General features: G+C 41.5%; 1 protein-coding gene across 2 annotated transcripts in view; it reads right to left on the bottom strand.

Annotated features, from left to right (window-relative positions):
- The window catches only part of LOC100552532 (membrane primary amine oxidase), a 43008-nt gene that overhangs the window by 10262 nt on the left and 5820 nt on the right, over window positions 1-26926 (bottom strand). The window contains exon 1 of one of the 2 annotated variants that reach the window (XM_003222492.3): window positions 6043-7679. The exons of the other annotated variant lie outside the window; for it this stretch is intronic. Coding sequence (XP_003222540.1) covers window positions 6043-7609 — 1567 coding nt within the window. The 5' untranslated portion in view covers window positions 7610-7679. Of the gene's footprint in view, window positions 1-6042; window positions 7680-26926 lie in introns of those variants that run through there. 2 annotated transcript variants of the gene reach the window in all.

Below are 26926 nucleotides of genomic sequence, written 5' to 3' on the forward strand. Positions count from 1 at the left end.
TTTACAGACAATTTAATCCCCCCCTTTTTTTTTTTTTTTGCATGGCTGAAAAAGTGGTTGGTGTAGTGTTTTGAGCATTGGGCTATGACTATGGAGCCAGGCTTCAAATTCCCAGTCATCCATGAAAATCTACTGATGACCCTGGGCAAGTCCCACTCTCAGCTCTTCCACACAGCCATCTAACCCAAAATATCAAGGCAGATGATCCACAATATCTGCTTTGAATTGAATGATCTGAGTCCACACTGCCATATAATCCAGTTCAATGCGGATTTTATGCTGCAGTGTGGAAGTAGCCTCAGAGGAGGGAAAAAACAAATCTGAATAAATCTTGCCAAGAAAACACCATGATAGTTTTCCATAGGGTCACCATAAGTTGAAAAGGTCTTGAAGGCACACAACCACTTAACAATAGGAAATCTATATATATAAAAGAGTGATGGCATCAGGGCAGCGGACAAAACAACAAAACTACAGGGCCCCCAACCTCGAAATTTGACAACACAACCCATCATCCACGGCTCTAGGTTGATACAACAAAAAGAAAAGAAAAAAAGTCCTAATTAGAGGGAAAGGAATAATTGTTTTTATCCAATTGCTGCCAGTTAGAGGACTAAGCTCCACCCACTTGGTCTCCTAGCAACCTACTCAGTCTAGGGGACAGGCACAGTTAGGCCTCAGGCCTCTTCCACACTGCCTATAAGATACAGATTATCTGATTTTAACTGAATTATATGGCAGTGTAGACTCAAGGCCCTTCCACACAGCTATATTACCCATTTAGAATCTTATCTGCTTTGAACTGGATTATCTTGAGTCCACACTGCCAGATAATTCACTTCAGTGTGCATTTTATACAGCTGTGTAGAAGGGGCAGTTCTAGGCAGATAATATAAGATTATAAATATACAGTAGAGTCTCACTAATCCAACATAAACAGTGTCCTCTACCCTCACCACTTTCACAGTACACAAACAACCAAATGTATACTAAACATAAAGACAACCATACAACAGACATTCAATATCACCACTACCTCAACAATTTCTCACCAACAACACCAGACAACGCCACAGCAACACGTGGCTGGGCACAGCTAGTGTATTCTAAAGTGTTACTTTCATAAATTCGTATTTCCCACATTATGCAATAAATAGATAATATTGGTGTAAAAATTAGCAATTTATGAACTCACTGAAGTTTTCAGTTTGAAGTTATCCCAACTCGGGTGTGGTGCCTGTGAGAGGTTTTCTTCTTGCACAAAAAATGATACACATTTCTGTGCACATTCTCCTTAAATATTACAATTATTGGTTAGTTTGCTGACCAACAGGTCAGTGGTTTGAATCCAGGGACAGCGGGTGAGCTCCCTCTGTCAGCTCCAGCTCCCCATGCGGGCTCATGAGAGAAGCCCCCTACAGGATGCTAAAACGTCAAACATCCAGGCATCACCTGGGCAACGTCCTAGCAGACAGCCAATTCTCTCACACCAGAAGCAACTTGCAGTTTCTCAAGTCACCCCCGACACACAAAAAATGTGGTTAGTTTCTGGGAACAATTCAAAGTGGCATGTTTGGTGCGGACACAGGAGAAAGCCTTCCTGATAACTTCTCCCAGGTTGTAGAACTCCCTTCTATAGAAAGTTAAGTTGCCACCTCTGCACTTTTCATCTGCTGTCAGGCAAAAACCTTTATTAGACAGGTTTTTTTTTTGTTACTAACTGGTTGCTGCAGAAGGGGGTTTTTTAATGACAGCATGCTGAACTTTTATTCTCACTGGTATCTTGTAAATGCTTTTAAAAACTTACTTCGATTGTGCTGTTTTTAATATGACAGTTCATTTTAAAAATCTTTTTAACATAACAATGGTTTGTAAGCTACCTTGGGTTCAATACTAGGAGAAAAAATCTGCTCTGTTTAAAATAACATTTCCTCAAAAGAACATATTCCAGATGTATTCCTGCTATTGCCCACATTGCACTTTGGACCTGTAATAACATAAAGAAAGTGTGTTCCAGTCAACATTCAGTTCTGGAAGGCAAGACTCTGAATTGGATATATTCCGGTGGAGAACAAATATATTTTTTGCTATCCCTAAAGCAATGTGTTCAAGTTGCTCTAATGGTGCCCTCTTCTGGTCCTTTGCTCTGAAGCTATAATATCCTATGATATCAATTGTGTATATATAGCTGCAATTGTAAAGATAATTTTCAGATGCCCTGTATACTACTAAATCAGACATCCTCAAATTGCAGCCCTCCAGCTGTTTGGGCCTCCAACTTCCAGAATTCCTGCCCATTGAACAAGCTGGCAAAGGCTTCTGGGAGTTGGAGGCCAAAACAGCTGGGGGGGGGGGCACAGTTTCAGGATACCTGTACTAAAATGATAAATGCTGCAGTTGGAGAGATCCCTTAAACAAGTGGATGAGGGACCCACCTATGCAATTACACTATGTAACAAAATTTGGGGGAAAATATGTTCCTGTTTTGCAAATGTTACGAGGGTTGAATGAAAAGAAATGCCTCCACCTTCGTTACTTGGATTTGGATGGGAATATTTTAATAAATCAAATGCAGAAATAAGCCTTAGAATGTGCTCTTTAACTACCACTGTTCACTTTTCTACATAATCACCAGACAATTGGATACATTTCTGCCAACGATGAACAAGTTTTCTGAAGCCATCACGGAAGAAGTCGACACTCTGTTTCTGTAACCAGCATCTCACAGTAGCCACCGTACACAGATGTTCTGATAGCCAAGCAAAGCAATAATGTGGCCCACACGTTCTTGTGAAATGCCGATTACGCTTGAAATCTCTGAGTGATACGACGATTGTCCTGAATCAATCTGTCAACATTTTGCTTGTGAAACTCGGTGGTTACTGTCACAGGAAGTCCAACTCTGTTTGTCACGCAAGTCAGATGTTCCCACCTCAACATCTTTAAACTTACTTGCCCAATGACGCACAGTACTCACATCAACACCATCACCATAAACAACTTGCATTCCCTGATGAATCTCCATTGGGGTGACACCTTCTGCTGTCAAGAATTCAATGACTGCATGAAATTCCATTGACCGACCATCTGTGCAAGGTTCCATACTTTGCACTTTAACAACACAACCGTTCAATGCTAAGGCTTCCTGCCAAATGAAACTGTAGAGGAGAGCCTACTGAACAAGCCAGTACCTGCTGCATACCAGTACTACCATCTGTTGAGGAGTTATGAAGGCGGAGGCATTACTTTTCATTCAACCCTCATATTTCCTGTTTAAGCGTGTGGAACGTACTTTGAAAGTAGTTATTATACACCAGAAACTTAGTTTTTGTGACTGGCAGTAGCACTATTATTTTCTTCAGTCTAGGCACTTCATTTATAATTTTCCTTACTGAAAATATGCCATTTTGAACCTTTGTGCAGCTGCAAAAACAAAGGTTTTGCAGCTTAATAAGCTTTTCCCACATTTTTATGATAGAACCAATTAAAAATGACATATACAACCCGAGGATAAAAATCGTGTTACATAGTGTTATGTGCACATGGATCAGAAAGCATTACCAGTGTTGCTTCTCTGACTTTCTCACAACTCTTAGAAACAGGATGAATTGTATGTCCCCATAAGCATCTAGCAGAGGTTCTCAATCTGTGGGATGCGACCCCTATTGTGGTTGTTCCACAGGGAGTCACTACTTTGGCTCCTTCTGCTATCTTTCCTCCTGCACCATCTCTTCTTCTTCTTCTTCCAGCGGCATGGGGCAGAGAGGAATCACGGGGAGGCGCTTGGAGCCAAAGGTGCATGCATGAGGGGAGAAGGCAAGGAGATGGGCCCTCCTCTCTTTCTCCCCCTTCTTCTCTCTCTCCTTTACAATACACCATCCCCGCAGTCTTTTTCTCTTTCTCTTGTTACCCTCTCTCCTTCCTTCTTTTCTCTCTCTTCATACTGCCTCTCTTTCTCTCTACCTTTCTTTTCTCTTTTCCCTTCTTTCTCTCCCCTCCCCCCTTCTGTCAAGAAAACCCTGATGGTTTTGGCCTAAGATTTCCAAAGGTCAGGCTTGGTTTAAAGTCACATCACAGCAGCCTCCCTCTAAAGAAGAGGCCTTCTCACCCACATCCCTGTTCAAGTCTTTGCAAATTCATCCCTCCTCTTAAGCATATACAGGCAGTCCCCAAGTTACAAACAATATAAGTTCTGTAGGTTTGTTCTTAAGTTGAATTTGCATGTAAGCCAGAATAAGTACATTTCTTAAGTATCACTCCAGCCATACACACACACACACATATATACACATATACTAGCTTTGAATAGCATGGGGAAGGGTTAACAAACCCCCCTGTAGAGTTTGTTTTGCTGTCTGTGCTCCTGTTCTACAGATGTCACCTCACTTTCCATCCCTGTGAGAATTGAATTTTGAAAAATTTGGAAACAAGGATTGGAGATACAGCTTCTCTCAGTGGAGACACTTTTCCCCTTGATAACCCTTTCAGGAGTGAACTTCCCTTCCGAAGGATAGATTCCTCTCCCTCCCTGTTGTCTCAGCCCCGTTCTGAACTACAATCATTTGTAACTCAGGACCAACATGTAATCTGAAGAACAACATCGTCACACAAACATGGACAGTCCTAAGGGTTGAAATTATGAAGTAGCAACGAAAATCATTTTATGGTTGGGGGTCATCGCAACATGAGGAACTGTATTAAAGGGTCGCAGCATTAGGAAGGCTGAAAATCATGCTTGTTAAAGGCTTCATTAGTTTGGACAATATACAGGAAACAATATACATGCATATTAAATGAAGCAAGGAAATGCATTGCCACATGGTATCCAATTATTGTTAATGTACGAAGTAGTCAATTAACACAATATGGAATTATTATATGGTTCAAAGCCAGCATTTTTCTTAATGCTTCCTCTAGCAAGCTAGTGTGATGTAGTGGTTTGAGTGCTGGACTCGCACTCTGAGAAACCAAGGTTGGCATCCTTGCACAGCCACAAAAATCTACTGGGTTACTTTAGGCAACTCGCATTCCTTCAAAAACAAAAATAAAAACATGACAATTTTTTGCAAGAAAACACAAGACAAAGTTGACTTGAAGGCACATAATACTAAGCCAACAATCTAAGAGCAGAATAGATGTAACACCTTGGTTGTGCTGAGAGACAGGCAAGGCAAGATGCTGATTTATGTGTCATAGTAAGGAAATCATGGACAGGTTAATGGTCTGTTTGCAATGGAAACAACTGGGTAGTTTACGTGAAGACACTACATAATTATTGTCTAACTCTAAGCGATTCTGGTTTATTATGGTATGGAAAATGGTCAGTGGATAAATTATGCTTGCCTACAGAAATCAGAGCCCGATGGCTTGCTTTAATCTCATTCAACCTTACAAAATCTCAGATGTCTTTTTCACATTATGTTTCAAGCATTCATAATATATACAAATAAAAAGGTAAAGGTTTTCTCCTGACATTAAGTCCAGTTGTGTCCGACTCTGGTGCTCATCTCCATTTATAAGCTGAAGAGCCAGCATTGCCCATAGACACCTCCAAGGTCATGTGGCTGGCATGACTGCATGGAGCACTGTTACCTTCTCGCCGGAGCGGTACCTATTGATCTAACTTACATTTGCATGTGTTCGAACTGCTTGGTTGGCAGAAGGTGGTGGTAACAGTGGGTGCTCACTCTGCTCCCCGGATTCGAACCTGCGACCTTTCGGTCTGCAAGTTCAGCAGCTCAGCGCTTTAACACACTGCGCCACTGGGGGCTCCATACAAATACATAATTAGACAAAATAAACCACACTATAGTACAATTTCCAACAGATGTTTAAAATTGTCCTCAGTGATTACACTGTTCCCTAATTCTACTGACTATAGTTACATTTCCCCCCTTTTTGTCTTTTTCAGGGATTGAGAAATGCACAGCAAGGGTGAAACAGGAAAGAGCCTATAAGAAAACACTAGTAATAAACAGAGCTGCAAAGAGTATCAAAAAATTGTGTTGAACTGTAGCCATGTTTTTTAACACTTGAACTTACCTCCCACGTCTAAATCCACCTTGTAGTTGATGAAATGAGTGTGGATTGTTCCAAGGGTGTGATCTCCAACTCTGTTCCCATACTCCAGTCCATCACCATAGAGGAAAGCTGAGGTGATGTAGCCAGTGGCTCGGACTTTGCTTTCAATGGCACCATTTGGATGAAAAATGAAGTCCCAGATATAGTCGTAGTTGCCCAAGGTTGCCACAGAACGCAAAACAAGAGCAGTGGCAGGTAAACCACCATAGTAGAGGGACTGAAGGTTGGAGAAATGACGTCGAAAGGGAACTTCTACATTCTGCTCAAAAACACAGATGGAGTTCTTCAGCACTTCCGGTTCCCAGTTATCAAAGAAATAAGTGGCATCGAGATAGGTGGCAGAGTAAGGGCAGTCTACTCCCTTGACCAGCGAGTAAGAGTACCTCCCAATTCCAAAACTCCCATCCATATATCGAGTTAACAACCCACCAGGAGAATTGGAGCCATAGACAGACAAAGCCTCTTGGACACTCAGTTCATATACAATCCTTTGCTTCCTAAATCTGATATCATAGATGTGTGGTCCTCTGTTTGCATCCATCCTGTAGGCAAAACTCCACAACATAGAAAGAACCTGGTTGTTTTTCACACTGTAGCGCTTCCCGCACGGCTCATAGTGTAAAGGACCACTTCCCAGAGGTGTAACTCTGGGCTGCATTGAGGAAAATGCTCCATCAGGCATAACTGCCTTGACTTTGGTCACTCGGACATTCTTCTTTTTGAAATTTCTTTCCAGGTCTGCAAAGCTATCATAATACACACCATTGTAGAATACCTTTGGAATACTCCAACGAGATACATTCAGACTGCTATGGTCTAGTAGGAATTCCATTCCTACTGGATGCAGAAAGTAACCTTTTACGTTCTGGAACAAGGCAACCCACGTTTCTCGATCTCCAGACTGGAACCCCCGGGGGGCTGATGTGAGACCTGCAAAATTGCTCCCATTGTGTCCAAATACTTCCATCAGGAAAGTGGGAGCCTCAAGAAATTTTTCCATGGTGACATTGTGCATTTGCTCATATTCATTTCCAAGCACAGGTCTCTCATGGTAGAAGAGCACCCGTCCATACTGGTTCACTGTCACATCCCGATGATACGCCGGCCTTGGCAGTGGGCCCACCACATATTCCGTGACATTTGGAACGGGCTGGTTTCCAAAGTAGACCACAACCAGGGCCTGTCGAGGGGGCTGCCGCCCTTTATGATCAAGGAATTTAAGCACCTCTTCTTTGGGCGGAATCTTTACTTCCATATAGTAAATACAATTTTGAGAAGGGTCAGCATAATAAGCATCCACCAGTGGCGCATTCAGGTTGGACTGTAGATACTTCCTCACCAGGACCATTTCTTCTGCTGACAGGTCAGCAAAGACCAGACTCTGGTCATTGTGTTGTCTTTTCAGGGAAGCCTCTGAGTCAGCACCACAGCGAGAAAACTCTTCTTTCCTGACCAGCAGCATACATACTAAAACAAGGATTGTAACCAGAGAAAGCACAAGGAGGACGAGGAGGGCTTTAGCATTCATTGCTGGAGAGCGGAGCCTGGGAGCCCCTGCAGCAACTTCCACAGAGTCAGTCCCTGTGGCAATTGGTTTGGCTGACACTGGAGCTACACAGCACGATATCTTACTTGTGCCAGGAAGTGTGACATGTTTGGGTTCAGGCCAAAAAAAGGAGGGTTAGAGTCCCTGGCCAAGGCTAAATAGCAGGATGCTCTTCCTAATAGGACCTGCTGGTTCAGCACAGAGAAACCATATAGGGATTCTTGACAATTGGGCAAAAAGCCCAAAGGTATCTTTCCAAAAAAATCTGTGCATCACCAGAAAGGAATCTCATGCAATGCTAAGGACTTCAAGTTCCTTGTTCTGAAAAGATCCTTGAACTGATTTCCACATGTCTCTTTCGAGTTCCAAGTCTGAAACATGCTCCCCCTCTCTCCTGGCCCCTGATCATTTAATAGATGAAAATGTTTATAAACTTGGACACCATTTCTATGTAGGGAGGAGAGTTTATGTTTATCTCATTCAGCTGTCAAAATGAGGACTAAAACAGCCAGGAACTGTGGAGGATTTGCAGTTTTAGCCATAAACCATGGCTTTACTTACAGGATGGAGAATTGTTTTATTCCTGTTTATGCAAAACTGCTGACATGGCTGAGCCAAGATGGAACAAATAATAGTCAACACCTAATAGAAACCAAAATATTTTATGAGATGATAATAGGTAGTCATGCAGCCTACAAAGGAAAAATAATGTAACCATGGCTGTTTTATGGGAGCGCCCAGTGGCACAGCGGGTTAATCCACTGAACTTGCTGACCGAAAGGTTGGTGGTTCGAATCCAGGGAGCAGAGTGAGCTCCTGCTGTTAGCCCCAGTTTCTGCCAACCTAGTAGTTCTAAAACATGCAAATGTGAGTAGATCAATAGGTACCGCTCCGGCGGGAAGGTAACGGCGCTCCATGCAGTCATGCCAGCCACATGACCTTGGAGGTGTCTACGGGCAACGCCGGCTCTTCAGCTTAGAAAATGAGATGCGCACCAAACCCCAGAGCCGGACACGATTAGACTTAATGTCAGGGGAAAATCTTTACCTTTACCTAGTTTTATGATGCAGCTATAAAATTAAAGAGATTTTAGTGGATAATTTTTAACATACATATTTTAATATCTATTTTTACATATATTGTCATTTTACATATATTTGTCATAAACTGTCATTTTTAAATAACAAATGGATTTGTATATACCATGTTTTAGACTTGTCGTGGATATGTTTTAAATATGAAGCCAATTACGTTGGCTGTATATCTTGGACTTTCGGCTTTTAATGCTTTGAACTTCTAGCTTTTATGTTTTTAAAACCTCTGATTTCAATGTTTTAACATTTCAAACTTCTGGTTTGAGACTGTAATCAATAAATTCATTCATTTACCAAAGTGTCCACTTTCACTTTGGACAGACATAGGCCTTACTTTTATTGTTAACCTCGAGTTTATTTATACTCACCATATATCAAGAACCCTCAGGGTGACTTTAAAATAGCACTGTTTGGTTTACACCAAAATGCTTTTGAAAAGTTTATATTATGCTTATGTTCAAAGGGAAGCCCTCTGTATTAATTCAATTAATTCTAACCTGTTGTTTAAATTGGCATTATTCTGCAGAACAAAATCCTTACTGATGAAAAATGTTCATCCTTTAGTTTACTAGTCCCTATTTTGAGTTCAGAGATTGTTCCATTCTTTGCTGATAATGCCACACAATAAAAAAACCTGGCTCTCATATGCATTATTGATAAATACCGTTTTTAAGAATCAACAACTGAATAAGAATTTTCTCAGGCATAAACATATAGACGAAACAGAACAATGATACGCTGATAATGTTATGTATCTTCTGCTTCCTCAGGATCCATCTGGTGCATTAGATAGATTACACTATGTAACAAAATTTGATTTTTTTTTCTGTTCCTGGGTTGAAAGTATTATTTCCTGTTTAATTGTGTGGTACTTACTTCGAAAGTAGTTTTTATACTCCAGAAATTTGATTTTTGTGGTCGAGGGTAGTACTATTATTTGCTTCAGTTTAGGGATTTAGTTTGTAATTTTTCTTAATGAAAATATGCCATTTAAAATCTTTCAGTGTGTAGACCACAACAAAGTTTTTGCAGTTTAATAAACTTTTTCCATGTTTTTATGATAGGACCAATTAGGAAATGATATTTATAATACAGGAACAAAAATCATGTTACATAGTGTTATTTAGGGTATTCATCTATTATGAAGTAAAAGAAACTTCAGCAAACATTGCAAGGAAAATAGTAAAGGGCAGGCAGACAATGTAGCTAATCAAATAGTTTTCCGTAAATGTTTCCCCAAAAATATCCTCCAAAATACATTCATTTTTTAATATGAAAGGGGGGGGGCTAGCCAAGAGGCCTGAGATTGGGGAGATATGGCAAGCCACCCAACTATGTGAGATGAAAAGAAGACAACAAGGTCCCTTCCACACTGCCCTATATCTGAGGATCTGATCCCAGAGTATCTGCTTATCCCAGATTATCTGGCAGTGTAGAATAATATTATCCAGTTTAAAGCAGACAACCTGGGATCAGATCCTGGGATAAAGGATGGTGTGGAAGGGGCCTAAGTGACTTTACTATATAGAATAGTGATTTTTTTGGTCCCACTATAATCAATCATTTTACTAGGCACATTAACTCGTAATCATAACAATTTTTTGTTTCGTCTTTGTGATTTATTGTCATTCATACTCTTATGTATGCCAATGGATAACACGTACAGCAAAACTTGTAAATAGTCATATGAGAAAGATCTGCCAAAAGATCCTTTGGTTTAAAAGTATTCAAAGAACAGTTTCAGCAATGAAAGAAAACCGATAAGGCTTCTGAATGCAATTTATGACAAAATACTGCAGGATATAGAATCATAGAATCATAGAATCATAGAATCATAGAATAGTAGAGTTGGAAGAGACCTCATGGGCCATCCAGTCCAACCCCCTGCCAAGAAGCAGGAAATCGCATTCAAAGCACCCCCGACAGATGGCCATCCAGCCTCTGCTTAAAAGCCTCCAAAGAAGGACCCTCCACCACAGCCCGGGGGAGAGAGTTCCACTGTCGAACAGCTCTCACAGTGAGGAAGTTCTTCCTGATGTTCAGGTGGAATCTCCTTTCCTGTAGTTTGAAGCCATTGTTCCGTGTCCTAGTCTGCAGGGCAGCAGAAAACAAGCTTGCTCCCTCCTCCCTATGACTTCCCTTCACGTATTTGTACATGGCTATCATGTCTCCTCTCAGCCTTCTCTTCTGCAGGCTAAACATGCCAAGCTCTTTAAGCCGCTCCTCATAGGGCTTGTTCTCCAGACCCTTAATCATTTTAGTCGCCCTCCTCTGGACGCTTTCCAGCTTGTCAACATCTCCCTTCAACTGCGGTGCCCAAAATTGGACACAGTATTCCAGGTGTGGTCTGACCAAGGCAGAATAGAGGGGGAGCATGACTTCCCTGGATCTAGACGCTATTCCCCTATTGATGCAGGCCAGAATCCCGTTGGCTTTTTTAGCTGCTGCATCACATTGTTGGCTCATGTTTAACTTGTTGTCCACGAGGACTCCAAGGTCTTTTTCGCACACACTGCTGTCAAGCCAGGTGTCCCCCATTCTGTATCTTTGATTTCCATTTTTTCTGCCGAAATGAAGTATCTTGCATTTGTCCCTGTTGAACTTCATTTTGTTAGTTTTGGCCCATCTCTCTAGTCTGTCAAGATCGTTTTGAATTCTGCTCCTGTCTTCTGGAGTGTTAGCTATCCCTCCCAGTTTTGTGTCGTCTGCAAACTTGATGATCGTGCCTTCTAACCCTTCGTCTAAGTCGTTAATAAAGATGTTGAACAGAACCGGGCCCAGGACGGAGCCCTACGGCACTCCACTTGTCACTTCTTTCCATGATGAAGACGACGCATTGGTGAGCACCCTTTGGGTTCGTTCGCTTAGCCAATTACAGATCCACCTAACCGTAGTTTTGTCTAGCCCACATTTTACTAGTTTATTTGCCAGAAGGTCGTGGGGGACTTTGTCGAAGGCCTTACTGAAATCCAGGTACGCGACATCCACAGCATTCCCTGTATCGACCCAACTCGTAACTCTATCGAAAAAAGAGATCAGATTAGTCTGGCATGACTTGTTTTTGGTAAATCCGTGTTGGCTATTAGCAATGACCGCATTTGTTTCTAAGTGTTCGCAGACCACTTCCTTGATGATCTTTTCCAGAATCTTGCCTGGTATCGATGTGAGGCTGACCGGACGGTAATTGTTTGGGTCGTTCTTTTTTCCCTTCTTGAAGATAGGGACCACATTCGCCCTCCTCCAATCTGTTGGGACTTCTCCCGTTCTCCAAGAATTCTCGAAGATAATTGCTAGTGGTTCTGAAATAACTTCCGCTAATTCCTTCAATACTCTTGGATGTAGCTGATCTGGCCCTGGGGACTTGAATTCGTTTAGAGAGGCCAGGTGTTCCTGGACAGCTTGTTTCCCTATTTGGGGTTGGACTTCCCCCAATCCTTCGTCCATTTCATGTTGCTGAGGTTGAAGATGGCTTTCTTTTTGTGAGAAGACCGAGGCAAAGAAGGCATTGAGCAGTTCTGCCTTTTCCCTGTCCCCTGTCGCCATCACCCCATCTTCTCCTTGCAGAGGCCCTATCGCCTCCTTTTTCTTCCTTTTTCTACTAACGTAAGCAAAAAAGCCTTTTTTGTTGTTTTTTATGTCCCTTGCAAGCCTGAGCTCATTTTGTGCTTTAGCCTTGCGAACCTTTTCCCTACAGGTGTTGGCTATACGTTTGAATTCTTCTTTGGTGATTTCTCCCCTTTTCCACTTCTTGTGCATGTCACTTTTGAGCTTTAGCTCAGTTAGAAGTTCTTTGGACATCCATTCTGGCTTCTTTGCACTTGTCTTATTTTTCTTCTTTGTTGGCACTGTTTGCATTTGCGCCTTGAGTATTTCACTTTTGAAAAACTTCCATCCATCCTTAACTCCCTTGTTTTTTAATATTGGCGTCCATGGAATGCCGCTCAGTAATTCCTTCATTTTTTGGAAGTCAGCTCTCTTAAAGTCGAGAATGCGTGTTTGACTTGTCTTAGTTTCAGCATTCCTTTGTATTGCAAACTCCAGGAGCACATGGTCACTTGCCCCTAAGGATCCAACCACTTCAACTGTGTTGATCAGGTCTTCCACATTTGTTAAGATTAGATCAAGAGTTGCTGATCCTCTTGTTGCCTCTTCTACCTTCTGGACCATAAAATTGTCTGCAAGGCAAGTGAGGAATTTGTTGGACTTTGTACTCTTGGCTGAGTTTGTTTTCCAGCAGATATCGGAATAATTGAAATCGCCCATGACTACTATATCTCTTCTTTGTGCCTGTTTGGTCAGCTGTTGACAGAAGGCTTCATCAAGTCCTTCATCCTGACTCAGAGGTCTGTAGTAGACACCCACGACAAGATCTTTTTGAGTCCCGGTTCCCTTGATTCTTATCCAGATGCTTTCAAGCTGGTTTCCCGGATTACAGTCTTGCATTTCTTCTGCAACGTAACTGTTTTTGACATATAAAGCTACTCCCCCTCCTCTCCCTTTTGTTCTATTTCTGTGAAAGAGGTTATAGCCCTCAATTATATTTGCAATATCTGCCTCTCCATTAAACTGTTTTGTATTATACCAGTCACTGTATCTTCAGATGAAGATCAGATTAATTGACAACATGGCAAAGAAGCACAACTAGCCCAGAGCAATATAATCATTTAGCAATTATGTGCATTGAAAATTATTTAGCTAAGCAAGTTACTTTCATTGACATTGTTGAAAAACTTGCATCAACAAAACAAGAAAATATACTCTAAGATGATTGCTGATGTTATTCTAAGTTTTTATTGTGTAGATTCATTTTGGTTTTTTGTGTCATCACTTAAATTGACGTATTTCACCCTAAATCCTGTACAGCACAGATGTCAAACCCGTTTTCATTAAGGGTCACATCAGCCTTATGAATGCTTTCAAAGGGTCATTGAATCCATGAATGGACAATCTGTGGATACAGAGGGCCAACTATAATTTTTTTTTAATATAGTGGTCAGTGGTATTTAGTTTTTACGCAGTTTGGGTCCCCAGATGTTATTGACTGAATCCCATCACTTTTAATTATCGGCCATAGGGATAAAGGGAGTTGCAATCCAACAGCATTTGTGGCTCTGAAATTGGGAATTGCACCGTACTCACAAGCCTTTTCTCTAAATTCAAACACCACTATATCCTAACTAAACAGAACAAATTACAGCCTTCTGGATGTTATTGCATCACAGCTACCATCAGGTCTAGTCATGATGTCAGATAATGAGAAATACAGGAGTTGTAGCCATCATCTGGAGCAAGCCCATAGCCATGGAGGCTCTTTAGGGGTTCAAATCACTGCCAAAATTTTTCAGATAAAAAAGACCCTGGTTTACCCATGAATTTTGACTGGTGAACCAAATCCACATGCCAATTCTATGAGAAGCAAAAATTAGAGGCCCTCCAGAACTGCAACCACTATCTCAACCAAATTTTGATTAGTCACATTATCAACCTATCTTTCTACCAATCAATACTGAATAGCAGAAATAGTGGACACCATGGAAGTTGCCAAAATGTGGTAGCCAGCAGGCAAACCCTAAAGCCCGGGACGGGGGGCAGGGGGTGGGGTGGATTTTAGCTGAATTCCAGATGAAAACTGTGGAAATAGAGGTGTCTCCCACTGGTTCATCTAATCCAAGCTCTTCCAAAAAAACAAAAACAAAACATGAAACAGGAGCAAAGAGAAGAAATTGTGTCATTGTTAGACTTTGGACTTTGTATTAACAAGACTGTTTCTGAAGACCAAGTGAAATCTCAATTACTGCAAAATCCACAGACTCCATTGCCAGGATATGTATTTCTTGTGGATAAGAAGAAGCACCTAAGTTTTCGACCCAACAGATTTCCCTGGTTGGCTTACTCATTTCATATACAAGGTACACTCTGTAAATACTGTGTGGTGTTTGGAGAAGTTGGGGGTAAAAGTGGTCGTCAGAAGCTTGGTGCATTGGTTGCTAAACCATTTGTGCAATGGAAATATGCAATAGAAGTCGTCAATAGGCACCAAAAAAAACAGAGTACCATCAGAACAACTTGTGCTTGGCTGAAAACTTCTTGCTAATTCATAGTGGAAAATGTCTTTATGTAGCCCATTATCATGTAAAGGAAATAAGAAAAAAAGTAGAAGAACACAGAAAGAAACTTCTGCCAATTGTAGAACTATTGTCCTTTGTGGCCGACAAGAACTGGCTTAAAGAGGGAGCGATGATTCAGGACCTATTACCTGTGAAGAGCCTTTGCACAATGGTGGTAATTTCAGGTCCTTGTTGAGATCTTGTGCCAGATCAGGAGACACTGGCCTGAAAAGTCATCTTGTGGGGGGGGGGGGGGAGGGGAGTTTCAACCCCTCCCAAATGTTTTTTCTGGATACAGGCCTGATCTGGAGGGCCACATAGAATGACATAGTGGGCTAGATTTGGCTCGTGGGCTTTGAGTTTGACACATGTACTATTGAGAATCATGCTGACCTTAACCAGTAAGTAAGGTGGCCTGCCAAAGGTCCTGGCCACTTCAGGATGTGGGGGACATGTAGTTAATAGTAGTAGGTGGGGTTCAATAGTTACTGAGGAAATTACAAGCATAATAGAATTCCTTCCCACACACTCTCTCTAGATACAGAGGACGTTTTGAGGAAATTACTTTATCCAGAACAATAACAAAAAACATCTTATCATGTGAAGTTTATGTTTCAGAGATTGTTCTTGGGGTTGTTTTGATAAGATCCCTGCAGTGCAGTGAGTTGAGTAAGTTAAGGGACTTCAGAGATGTTTGTGAGCAGTAGGAAAGAAATTGGAAGCTGGAAAGAATTCCAGTCTTTGTATAAACAAAAGTGCCCATGGGATGGATGAATAGTTGTGTTCGAAAAGCAGTCTTGAAAGAAATGAGAAAATATCCTAGGACAACACCTTTGTTTACTAACTCTGGCTTCTTAAATGTATTGAAGGGGGCTGCTACTCATTCCTCTACAACAAGTAGAGGAACATCTGTGCTGATAAGGAAATACCTGTAACGTCATTTTATGTTCCAAAGTTTTGTGTTTCCTTCATGTTATATCTGGCTTTTGGCAACTCTTTTGCTACACTTTCTAGGGCAAGAGTATCCAATCTTTTGGACTCCCTGGGCCACATTGGAAGAAGAAGAAATGGGCCACACACAAAATACACTAGCACTAACAATAGCTAATGAGCAAAAAAAAATTCAACACATAATTTTACGATATCTGCCACCACAGATAAGCACCAAAAAAATCCTCGCATAATAATCCAAATTATGTGCTGCCCTATTCAGTGGGTTTTAAAAATTGTTGAGCAGGTCTTCTGGCTGAGTCATTTGCAAGTATAATGAGAATTATGGATAATACTCTGAAATTTGTAGCATTATTCCATTCCTTTCCATTGTGGTTTACAAAGTTATTCTTGAGAACGATGCAATCAAGTTACAAAATAAATCTTAATTATTTAAGAATGATTATGATTTTGTGTTGGGCCACGTTCATAGGCTGCTTATTGCCATATTTACTTGAATCTAATGCACCATCAAATCTAATGCGCACCTCAATTTTCAAAATCCTGAAATCCCAAAAAATATTTCCTAGCAAATGTAATGCGCAGCATCAAAAAGGGCCCTCTTTGTAATTTGGCAAAAAAAAAAAAAAAAAAAAAGGTGAGCATTACAGTTGCCGCCTGCTTAGAATTCCTTCTTTAAAAACAAAAGGGTTGGAACAACAAAGCTTCCAGAAATGAAAAAGAAAACCTACAGCAGTGGTTCCCAACCTTTAAGTGACCATGGACCATTTAGACAAAAATTGGATACATCGTGGACCATCAAGATCAATCAACCCCTCTCCCCACCACTTGGAGAAAAATAAACTTAAAAAGTACTGTAACTAGAATGTCTTAATTATATTAACATTCACATAAACATGTTTTATTTTGTGATATACAGACAAAACACCATAATGAGACTATATGAAAAAAATGTGATTTTTTTCACTAGGTTAGGAACCTTTGGACTGATACTATCGCGTGTCGTGGCACTGAGTAATAGTAGACTGGATCTTGATAGTAGTAGACTCCCAGACTGGTTTTTGAAGCGGAATATTAGGCTCCTGTTCTTGGGCTTCAAAATCCAGTCTGGGAGAATGGGTTCCTGGGAGCTCTTCCACTGGCTCAGCCAAAGAGAGAAAGTGCACCCAAGTGCTTCCTTCCTTTCCCTTGCTTCCTCATGAGGAGCCAGTGATGGAACTTCCCTTGGCCACCACCTTCACTGAATTACAGGCTTTGACTGCCTCATCCTCCTTGCAATCCAGGCTGCAAATGAGGCTTCCTTCCTTGCCTCAAAAGCAGGTAAGGAATGAAGGATTCAATGTCACCATTCCTGCTCCCTCCCTTTGCTCAGTGTTGGACCCTTCTTTATCTGCGATTGAGGAGACTACTGCCAGAGCCCTATTTGCAATTTCCTTGTAACCCTGCCACCTGGGCCTGCAAATAGGGCTCTGGAAACAGTGGTTTCAAGCCCAGGCAAGGAAGGAAGGATCCAACACTTCCATTCTTGCCCCCTACCTTTGCCTGAAGTCAGATCCTTCCTTACAAGCCCAGATGGCAGGGGGCTGGAGGAGACTGCAAACCGGGCTCTGGCAGCAGCAGGCTCCTCAAGATCATGGAAGAAAAGAAACAAGATTAGGCAAAAGAGAGGGGATTATATCTATGATTCCTTATTTGCTCTTGTGGCAAGGAAGAAAGCCCTGTTCATAGACTGGATTGCAAAGAGGAGGAGGCAGTTGAAGCCCACAGGAAGGGAAGACTGGGACCAGGGAGAGCTCTATCATCGCTCTGGGATGAAGAAGCGGAGGGCCAGCAGAAGGATGTGTGTTTAGGGAGGGGGATTATACCTATGGGTCCACTTCCTCAACAGTCACGCTGTGCCAATTCAGATTTTCTGGGAAAGACCCCCATAGACCACTTTTCTGTTTCTTGTGGACCACCTGTGGTCCACGGACCACGGCTTGGGAACCACTGCTGTAGAATGTATCTAGGGCCGGGTTGTGGCGCAGCTGGTTAAGTAGCCAGCTGCAATAAATCGCTCTGACCAAGAGATCGTGAGTTCGAGGCCAGCCTGCGTCAGAGTGAGCACCCGACAATTAAAAATTTAAAAAACAGCCCCTGCTCGTTGTTGACCTAAGCAACCAAAAGATAGTTGCATCTATCAAGTAGGAATTTAGGTACCGCTTTGCGGGGAGACAAATTTAACTAATTTACGACACCATAAAAATCATCCAGTTGCCAGGAGCCTCCAATGGCTTAGGGGATAAAAGCCTCGTGACTTGAAGGTTGGGTTGCTGACCTGAAAGCTGCCAGGTTCGAATCCCACCCAGGGAGAGCGCAGATGAGCTCCCTCTTTCAGCTCCAGCTCCATGCGGGGACATGAGAAAAGCCTCCCACAAGGATGGTAAAACATCAACAACAACAACAAAAATCCGGGCATCCCCTGGGCAACGTCCTTGCAGGTGGCCAATTCTCTCACTCCAGTTGCTGTTTGGAATGAGAAAGTATCCATCAAGATGTCACAGTGGATGATGAAGCAGCTGCTCCCCCTGTGGCCAGAATCAAGCATCCCCTCAGGAAGCTGGAAGCTGGAGAATGTTAAATTGCCTCTGTGTCTCTGACTCTGTCTATGTCTCTGTGTTTATATGGTATTGAATGTTTGCTTGTATGTGTACATTGTGATCCGCCCTGAGTCCCCTTCAAGGTGAGAAGAGCGGAATATAAATACTGTAAATAAATAAATAAATAAATAAATAAATAAATGTATCCACTTTGCCTTGATTTAATGCTATGGTGTCATAGAGGGCTGCAGTTTTTCAAGGTCTTGAGCCTTCTCTACCAAAGAATGCTGATGCCTCAGCAAACTACAAATTCCAGGATCCCATAGCATTGCACCAAGGCCATTAAATTAGAGAGGACCTCTCTCAAATAGCTCCAGATGCTCCTGAAGCAACTTCCCCTTTTACTTTGGCTCAGCACTAAGATTACCGTATTAGGGGAATCTAATTCACACCCAATTTTTGGCAAGATCATTTAGCCAAAAAGAAGTGAGCATTTGACTCGAGTAAATGCGTTATCTTTAAAATCCTACACGGCTTGGGATTTGAAAGATTATCTATCCCTGCACGAACCTTTGCAATCCATGGCTGGGGCGGGTAATTTCTAGGTAACCTTTAGCTGCCCATATCAAATTTGCTGACAAGTAAAAGTGTCAAAAAGTATAGTTTTTTTTTCTTAAATCAAGTCACACAATACATGTATACCTTATTTATAAAAGTGCATTGGAATGTTTAATTCTGTATGTAAGTATGATACATGGGAAGAATAGAACTTGTTTTAAAGGAAAAGCAGTACTTTTTTCACCACAAGCATTGTCACACATTCAATTATTGGAAATTCAAGTGTTGTGTTTAAATTATTTCATTAGTCTAGCATTATTTAGGGATAAGTGTTGAGGGGGATGAGTACAATTTTTAATCCATTATTTTGATGGAGTAAATATTTTAAATATTCTAAAGTCACTTCTAAAGTGCTGGATGGGAAACTACAAATGAATACCAGGTGGTGGAGCCCCCAGTGGCGCAGTGGGTTAAACTCTTGTGTTGACAGGACTGATGACTTTAAGGTTGGATTGCTGACCTGAAGGTTGCCAGTTCAAATCCAACCCAGGAGAGCACGGATGAGCTCTCTCTATCAGCTCCACCTATATGCCGGGACATGAGAGAAGCCTCCCACAAGGATGTTAAAAATTTTTTAAAACATCCAGGCATCTCCTGGGCAACGTCCCTGCAGACAGCCAATTCTCTCACACCAGAAGCGACTTGTGGCACACACAAGTAGGCTATTTTAGAGGAAGAAACTGACCAAACCACATATGAGTATTCCTTGCCTCAAAAAAAAAAAACTTATAAAATGCATGGGGTGACCATAACTTGATAGGGGACCTCAAAGAAGACACACACAAGTTGCATCTGGCATCTCCTCCTCAGATTGGGTGATCACAATTCAAACAGCATATTGACAAATGAAGAAAAAATCCAAGACTTACGTTAACACATAGAGCTACTTCAAGAAAACGAATCCTACAATGAAGTTCTATGAACTGGCAAGAATACAATGAACTGCAGGGCTAGTCTAAGGGGGGTCTCTGGATTTGTTTTTCTTCCCATTGCAGCCCCACCTCATGCTGGAAAGAAATTTCCAAAGCAGTTTGTGACGGGATGAGGGTGGATGTTGACGGGGGACCTTGGTTCAACTACTCAAAAGAAATAAAGGTCAAAACATTCCACTAATCTAGCAGAAATCCCTTGGCAATAAAAATCAGGACAAATCTGAATATGAAAAATGAGTAATAGTCATTAGAAGCAGTAATTCAAAACAGTTCAAAGCTCAGAACTTTACAATACTTAAGGGGAAAAGTGTTTTTATCTAGCTTACAAGAAGAGGGAAAATAGGCAAGAGGTGAACCAAAAGATTGGGGAAAGAGAGGGGAGAAGAGGAGAGCTCAATAAACACAATACTTTTGGACTATAACCCCCAGGATCTCACAACCAGTAAGGCATGTTGGCTAATGTGTCCTGCACTCTCAGAATACCATGTTACTTTGGTGCTTCCCTTCAAAAGAGCGCAAAAGAGTAGAGAGGATTAGTTCTTTTTTAAAGTTCACTCAGAACTGATTAAGCTCTTGCCTTTCATCACTCAACTCAGAGAAGGGGATGGTTTCTTTTTTATGAGTTAAGGTGCAGTATTTAAACTAAATCTGTTTTGGTTTTTTTGCTATTTTTAAACTAATATTTCTAAATGTATACATTGGTATATACAGATCGATCGCCAGAAAAAATTCAGGAGGCATTGAAACTCCCCCTCCTCCACCACCACCACTGAGATGACTTTTGAGCTATTGTCTTTTGATCTGGGACGAAAGCTCAACAAGACCCTGAAAATACCATCATTGTGCAAAGGTCTTCATCAGTAATAGGTCCTGAATCATTGCTTCCTCTTTTAGCCAGTTCTTTTCGGCCACAAAGAACAATAGTTTCCACAACTGGCAGAATTTTCTTTCTGTTTTCTTCTGCTTTCTTCTTATTCTCTTAACCAACAAGACGTTTTCCAATGTGAATTTACAAGAAATTTTCAGCCAAGCACAAGTTGTCCTGATGGTACTCTGTTTTTTAGTGTATGTTGAAGACTTCTATTTCATTTTTCCATCGCACAAATGGCTTAGCAACCAATGCACCAAGTTTTTGATGAGCACCTTTACCCCCAACTTCTCCTCCAAACACCACACCATACCGTTTCCCCGAAAATAAGACATCCTCTGAAAATAAGACCTAGTAGAGGTTTTGCTGAATTGTTAAATATAAGGCCTCCCCCAAAAGTAAGACCTAGCAAAGTTTGTGTTTGGAAGCATGCCCGCCAAACAGAAAACCAGAGCATGCAGGATCGGTAAATATATGTACCATAGATTGTTGTACATGGAAATAATGGTAGTAACAAGAAATGTTTGATAGGATTCACAGTTTGTCTGGTTATGCTGGTTTGTGATGACAGCTACTGTCAGCTATAGTAAATGTTCATTTTTTGTTCAGCAATAAATGTGAATTCTTCTTCATGGAATAATAAGACATCACCTGAAAATAAGACCTAGTGCATCTTTGGGAGCAAAAATTAATATACGATACTGTCTTATATTCAGGGAAACACGGTACTTATAGAGTGCACCTTGTACATGAAATGAGTAGGCTAACCAGGGAAATCTATTGAACCACTTGGGTTGAAAACTTAGATGACTCTTCTTACCCACAGGAAATACATATTCTGGCAATGGAGTCTGAGGATTTTGCACTAATTGAGCTTTCACTTGGTCATCAGAAACAGTCTTGTTCATATAAAGTCCAATGACAAACTTCTTCTCTTTGCTCCTGTTCCATTGTTTCTTTAGCAGGGCTTGGATTAGATGAACCAGTAGTGGATATCTCAGTTTCCACCTGCAATCCAAGTCAACCCCCATCCCGTACTGCTTTGGCTTTGCCTGCCAGCTGTGGGTAGACCCACTTGGTCACTTTCACTATGTCAGTTATTGCTGCTATTGCAATGTAAATTGGTAGATAGGTAGGTAATGATAGTGTGAATAATCAAAATTTGGTTGAGATAGTGCTTGTAGTTCTGGAGGGACTCTAATTTTTGCTGCTCATATATTTGGCATGGGGATTTAATTAACCAGTCAAAATTTATGAGTAAACAAGGGTTCTTTTTTTTTACCTGAAACATTTTGGGGGTGGTTTGAAGCCCTAAACCACCCCCTTGGTTATGAGTTTTGGGTATATATTTGTGTTTGCATGTATGTATGTATACAGCAGTTGTTTACCATCTGACTAAGACTGCGGGAGACAGGGACTTCATCCCACGCAATAAGTAAAGCATTGGAGATTGTTGTTTTCCCCCTTAAACTTCACAACGCCCTTTTTCGAAATTAAACAAATGATTTTCCAACCCCCATTACTTGTTTTCCTTCATTCATCTTTCTTTTCAAATTATCTGTTTGTCTTCCCATCACATGGGAGTCATTTTCCTCCCACTGTTTCCTCCCATTTTCTTTTCCTTGAAGAAATCCTCTGTGTTCATTCTCACAGAAGTAGTTTTTAACGTGAGTTCATTAAATGGGTTTTCTTCTATTCTATATTATTCTATCTTGCAATTTATAAGTTCAGATACCTCTCAATTCAAAAAGTAACTCTATTGAATTTATATTTTTTTAAAGATATAAATTACTGTTCCTTTCTCCTCGATTCTAAAGATTATGATGGAAGAAAGGATTCTATACTGCCCATCTTGGCTCCTCCCTCTAGAATAATTCATAGGTATCTTTACAAGTGGACAATGGGGAATTCCCATCACACGTTACATTTCATGTTTTTACACATCTCTATGCGGGGAATTATAAAATCGACTTAGGAAGCATAGGAAATAAACACACTTTAGAAACTGCAAAATATGTGGAACCCACGGTATGAGCTTGCATCATGTGACGGGCTCACTTGGTAGCTGTTCCTTAAATGTGGAGAAACGCAATTCCAGGTTTCAAATACCCAGTCAGCCATGGAGACTCATGGAGTCAATTTGGGTGAGTGAGATAGTAATATCTTTGCTTTCAGGTGCTTCAATTTACACAAACTTTGTTTCATGAAGGAAATTGTTGAAAACATTGTATAAAATCATCTTCTAGCTATGTATATCATATATATGAGATATATAAATTCATGTTCAGACTTGAGTCCCAAGATCTCTCATTATGTATTACGTTGCAGAAGAAATGCAAGACTGTAATCCGGGAAACCAGCTTGAAAGCATCTGGATAAGAATCAAGGGAACCGGGACTCAAAAAGATCTTGTCGTGGGTGTCTACTACAGACCTCCGAGTCAGGATGAAGGACTTGATGAAGCCTTCTGTCAACAGCTGACCAAACAGGCACAAAGAAGAGATATAGTAGTCATGGGCGATTTCAATTATCCCGATATCTGCTGGAAAACAAACTCAGCCAAGAGTACAAAGTCCAACAAATTCCTCACTTGCCTTGCAGATAATTTTATGGTCCAGAAGGTAGAAGAGGCAACAAGGGGATCAGCAACTCTTGATCTAATCTTAACAAATGTGGAAGACCTGATCAATACAGTTGAAGTGGTTGGATCCTTAGGGGCAAGTGACCATGTGCTCCTGCAGTTTGCAATACAAAGGAATGCTGAAACTAAGACAAGTCAAACACGCTTTCTGGACTTTAAGAGAGCTGACTTCCAAAAAATGAAGGAATTACTGAGCGGCATTCCATGGACGCCGATATTAAAAAACAAGGGAGTTAAGGATGGATGGGAGTTTTTCAAAAGTGAAATACTCACGGCGCAAATGCAAACAGTGCCAACAAAGAAGAAAAATAAGACAAGTGCAAAGAAGCCAGAATGGATGTCCAAAGAACTTCTAACTGAGCTAAAGCTCAAAAGTGACATGCACAAGAAGTGGAAAAGGGGAGAAATCACCAAAGAAGAATTCAAACGTATAGCCAACACCTGTAGGGAAAAGGTTCGCAAGGCTAAAGCGCAAAATGAGCTCAGGCTTGCCAGGGACATAAAAAACAACAAAAAAGGCTTTTTTGCTTACGTTGGTAGAAAAAGGAAGAAAAAGGAGGCGATAGGGCCATTGCAAGGAGAAGATGGGGTGATGGCGACAGGGGACAGGGAAAAGGCAGAACTGCTCAATACCTTCTTTGCCTCGGTCTTCTCAGAAAAAGAAAGCCATCTTCAACCTCAGCAACACGGAATGGACGAAGGATTGGGGGAAATCCAACCCCAAATAGGGAGACACGTTGTCCAGGAACACCTGGCCTCTCTAAACGAATTCAAGTCCCCAGGGCCAGATCAGCTACACCCAAGAGTACTGAAGGAACTAGCGGAAGTTATTTCAGAACCACTGGCAATTATCTTCGAGAGTTCTTGGAGAACGGGAGAAGTCCCAGCAGATTGGAGGAGGGCGAATGTGGTCCCTATCTTCAAGAAGGGAAAAAAGAACGACCTAAACAATTACCGTCCGGTCAGCCTCACATCAATACCAGGCAAAATTCTGGAAAAGATCATTAAGGAAGTGGTCTGCGAACACTTAGAAACAAATGCGGTCATTGCTAATAGTCAACACGGATTTACCAAAAACAAGTCATGCCAGACTAATCTGATCTCTTTTTTCGATAGAGTTACGAGTTGGGTCGATACAGGGAATGATGTGGATGTAGCGTACCTGGATTTCAGTAAGGCCTTCGACAAAGTCCCCCACGACCTTCTGGCAAACAAACTAGTAAAATGTGGGCTAGACAAAACTACGGTTAGGTGGATCTGTAATTGGCTAAGCGAACGAACCCAAAGGGTGCTCACCAATGCGTCGTCTTCATCATGGAAAGAAGTGACAAGTGGAGTGCCGCAGGGCTCCGTCCTGGGCCCGGTTCTGTTCAACATCTTTATTAACGACTTAGACGAAGGGTTAGAAGGCACGATCATCAAGTTTGCAGACGACACAAAACTGGGAGGGATAGCTAACACTCCAGAAGACAGGAGCAGAATTCAAAACGATCTTGACAGACTAGAGAGATGGGCCAAAACTAACAAAATGAAGTTCAACAGGGACAAATGCAAGATACTTCACTTCGGCAGAAAAAATGGAAATCAAAGATACAGAATGGGGGACACCTGGCTTGACAGCAGTGTGTGCGAAAAAGACCTTGGAGTCCTCGTGGACAACAAGTTAAACATGAGCCAACAATGTGATGCGGCTGCTAAAAAAGCCAATGGGATTCTGGCCTGCATCAATAGGGGAATAGCGTCTAGATCCAGGGAAGTTATGCTCCCCCTCTATTCTGCCTTGGTCAGACCACACCTGGAATACTGTGTCCAATTTTGGGCACCACAGTTGAAGGGAGATGTTGACAAACTGGAAAGCGTCCAGAGGAGGGCGACTAAAATGATTAAGGGTCTGGAGAACAAGCCCTATGAGGAGCGGCTTAAAGAGCTGGGCATGTTTAGCCTGCAGAAGAGAAGGCTGAGAGGAGACATGATAGCCATGTACAAATACGTGAAGGGAAGTCATAGGGAAGAGGGAGCAAGCTTGTTTTCTGCTGCCCTGCAGACTAGGACACGGAACAATGGCTTCAAACTACAGGAAAGGAGATTCCACTTGAACATCAGGAAGAACTTCCTCACTGTGAGAGCTGTTCGACAGTGGAACTCTCTCCCCGGGGCCGTGGTGGAGGCTCCTTCCTTGGAGGCTTTTAAGCAGAGGCTGGATGGCCATCTCTCGGGGGTGCTTTGAATGCGATTTCCTGCTTCTTAGCAGGGGGTTGGACTAGATGGCCCATGTGGTCTCTTCCAACTCTACTATTCTATGATTCTATGATCTATGATTCTATATATGCAAACATAGGTATTCCAAAATAAAAAGAATCCAAAATACTGTTGATCCCAAGTATTTTTGTTAAGTAATACTCAACCTGTAATAGTGAATGGAGCTGGGGATGAGAATTGCAATTGTAATTAATTCTTTGTTTAAAATACCTTTTCACAGCTGCTCTATTGTAACAATGGATGTAGATCAGTGGTTCTAAACTCGTGGGTCCCCAAGTGTTTTGGCCTACAACTCGCAGAAATCCCAGCCAGTTTACCAGCTGTTAGGATTTTTGGGAGTTGAAGGCCAAAACATCTGGGGAGCCACAGGTTTAGGACCACTGATGTAGATGAAAGTGAGAAACAGATAGGTCATTCCAGGTCCTCAGATAAATTCCTTCTGTGGTTTTATACAGCCATTAAGCAGTAAAGTTCCTGACTGCTTCAACAACGCATTAAAAATATGAGAGGGTGAGAAAGTGAAAAGTGGGCAGAACTATTTGATGCTTAATCTGTCGGGGACAAGTTGAAAAAGGAAATTACTCAGAAGTGCTTGGAAATATGCTAAGGCTAAACCCTTGGAAAAGGCCAGCTGAAAAGTTCAGCACCGAGGAAAAGTCAATTATCAGGTCAGTCCATTCCCTGTTATTGCCAGTTGTTCAGACAGAAGTACATTTGCTTGAGTACAGGATATCCTGTCCCTAGGAAGAAAAGAATGGACATGCTCATTTATCCAGTCTTTTCCATACTGATAATGTGAGCCAGATCCTGAATATCATATTTCCCAGATTCTGTTCCTCTCTGACAAAACTCTACTAGAGCTTTTGCAAAGAAAGTGCTTGTGCTACCTATATATACTCTATAGATATACAGATGGGCAAATTAGTCCAGACTTAACTAAACAATGCATGGAGGAAACAAATGAATCTGTATTTTAGAAGAGAAAAGCAGGCTGGTGAACTATGATGAAGAACAAACGACATGTAGCATAAGTGTGTGCGTTCCCCAGTATAAAATGTTCTTCCATTCATGTCATTTATTTTGTAATCACACTGTTCTGTGCAAGAAACATTTTAGGGAGATCAGACAATGCAATCTGCTGCTATCATTATTATCACCCAGGTTTCCCAATCAATCCAAGTTTATTGACCAACTATGGGCCATTTGTGATAGAACTATCAATGGATAGTATGACATGTTCCAAAAGAGTG

This window comes from Anolis carolinensis, chromosome 6, assembly GCF_035594765.1.
Source record: "Anolis carolinensis isolate JA03-04 chromosome 6, rAnoCar3.1.pri, whole genome shotgun sequence".
NCBI classification, from domain to species: domain Eukaryota; kingdom Metazoa; phylum Chordata; class Lepidosauria; order Squamata; family Dactyloidae; genus Anolis; species Anolis carolinensis.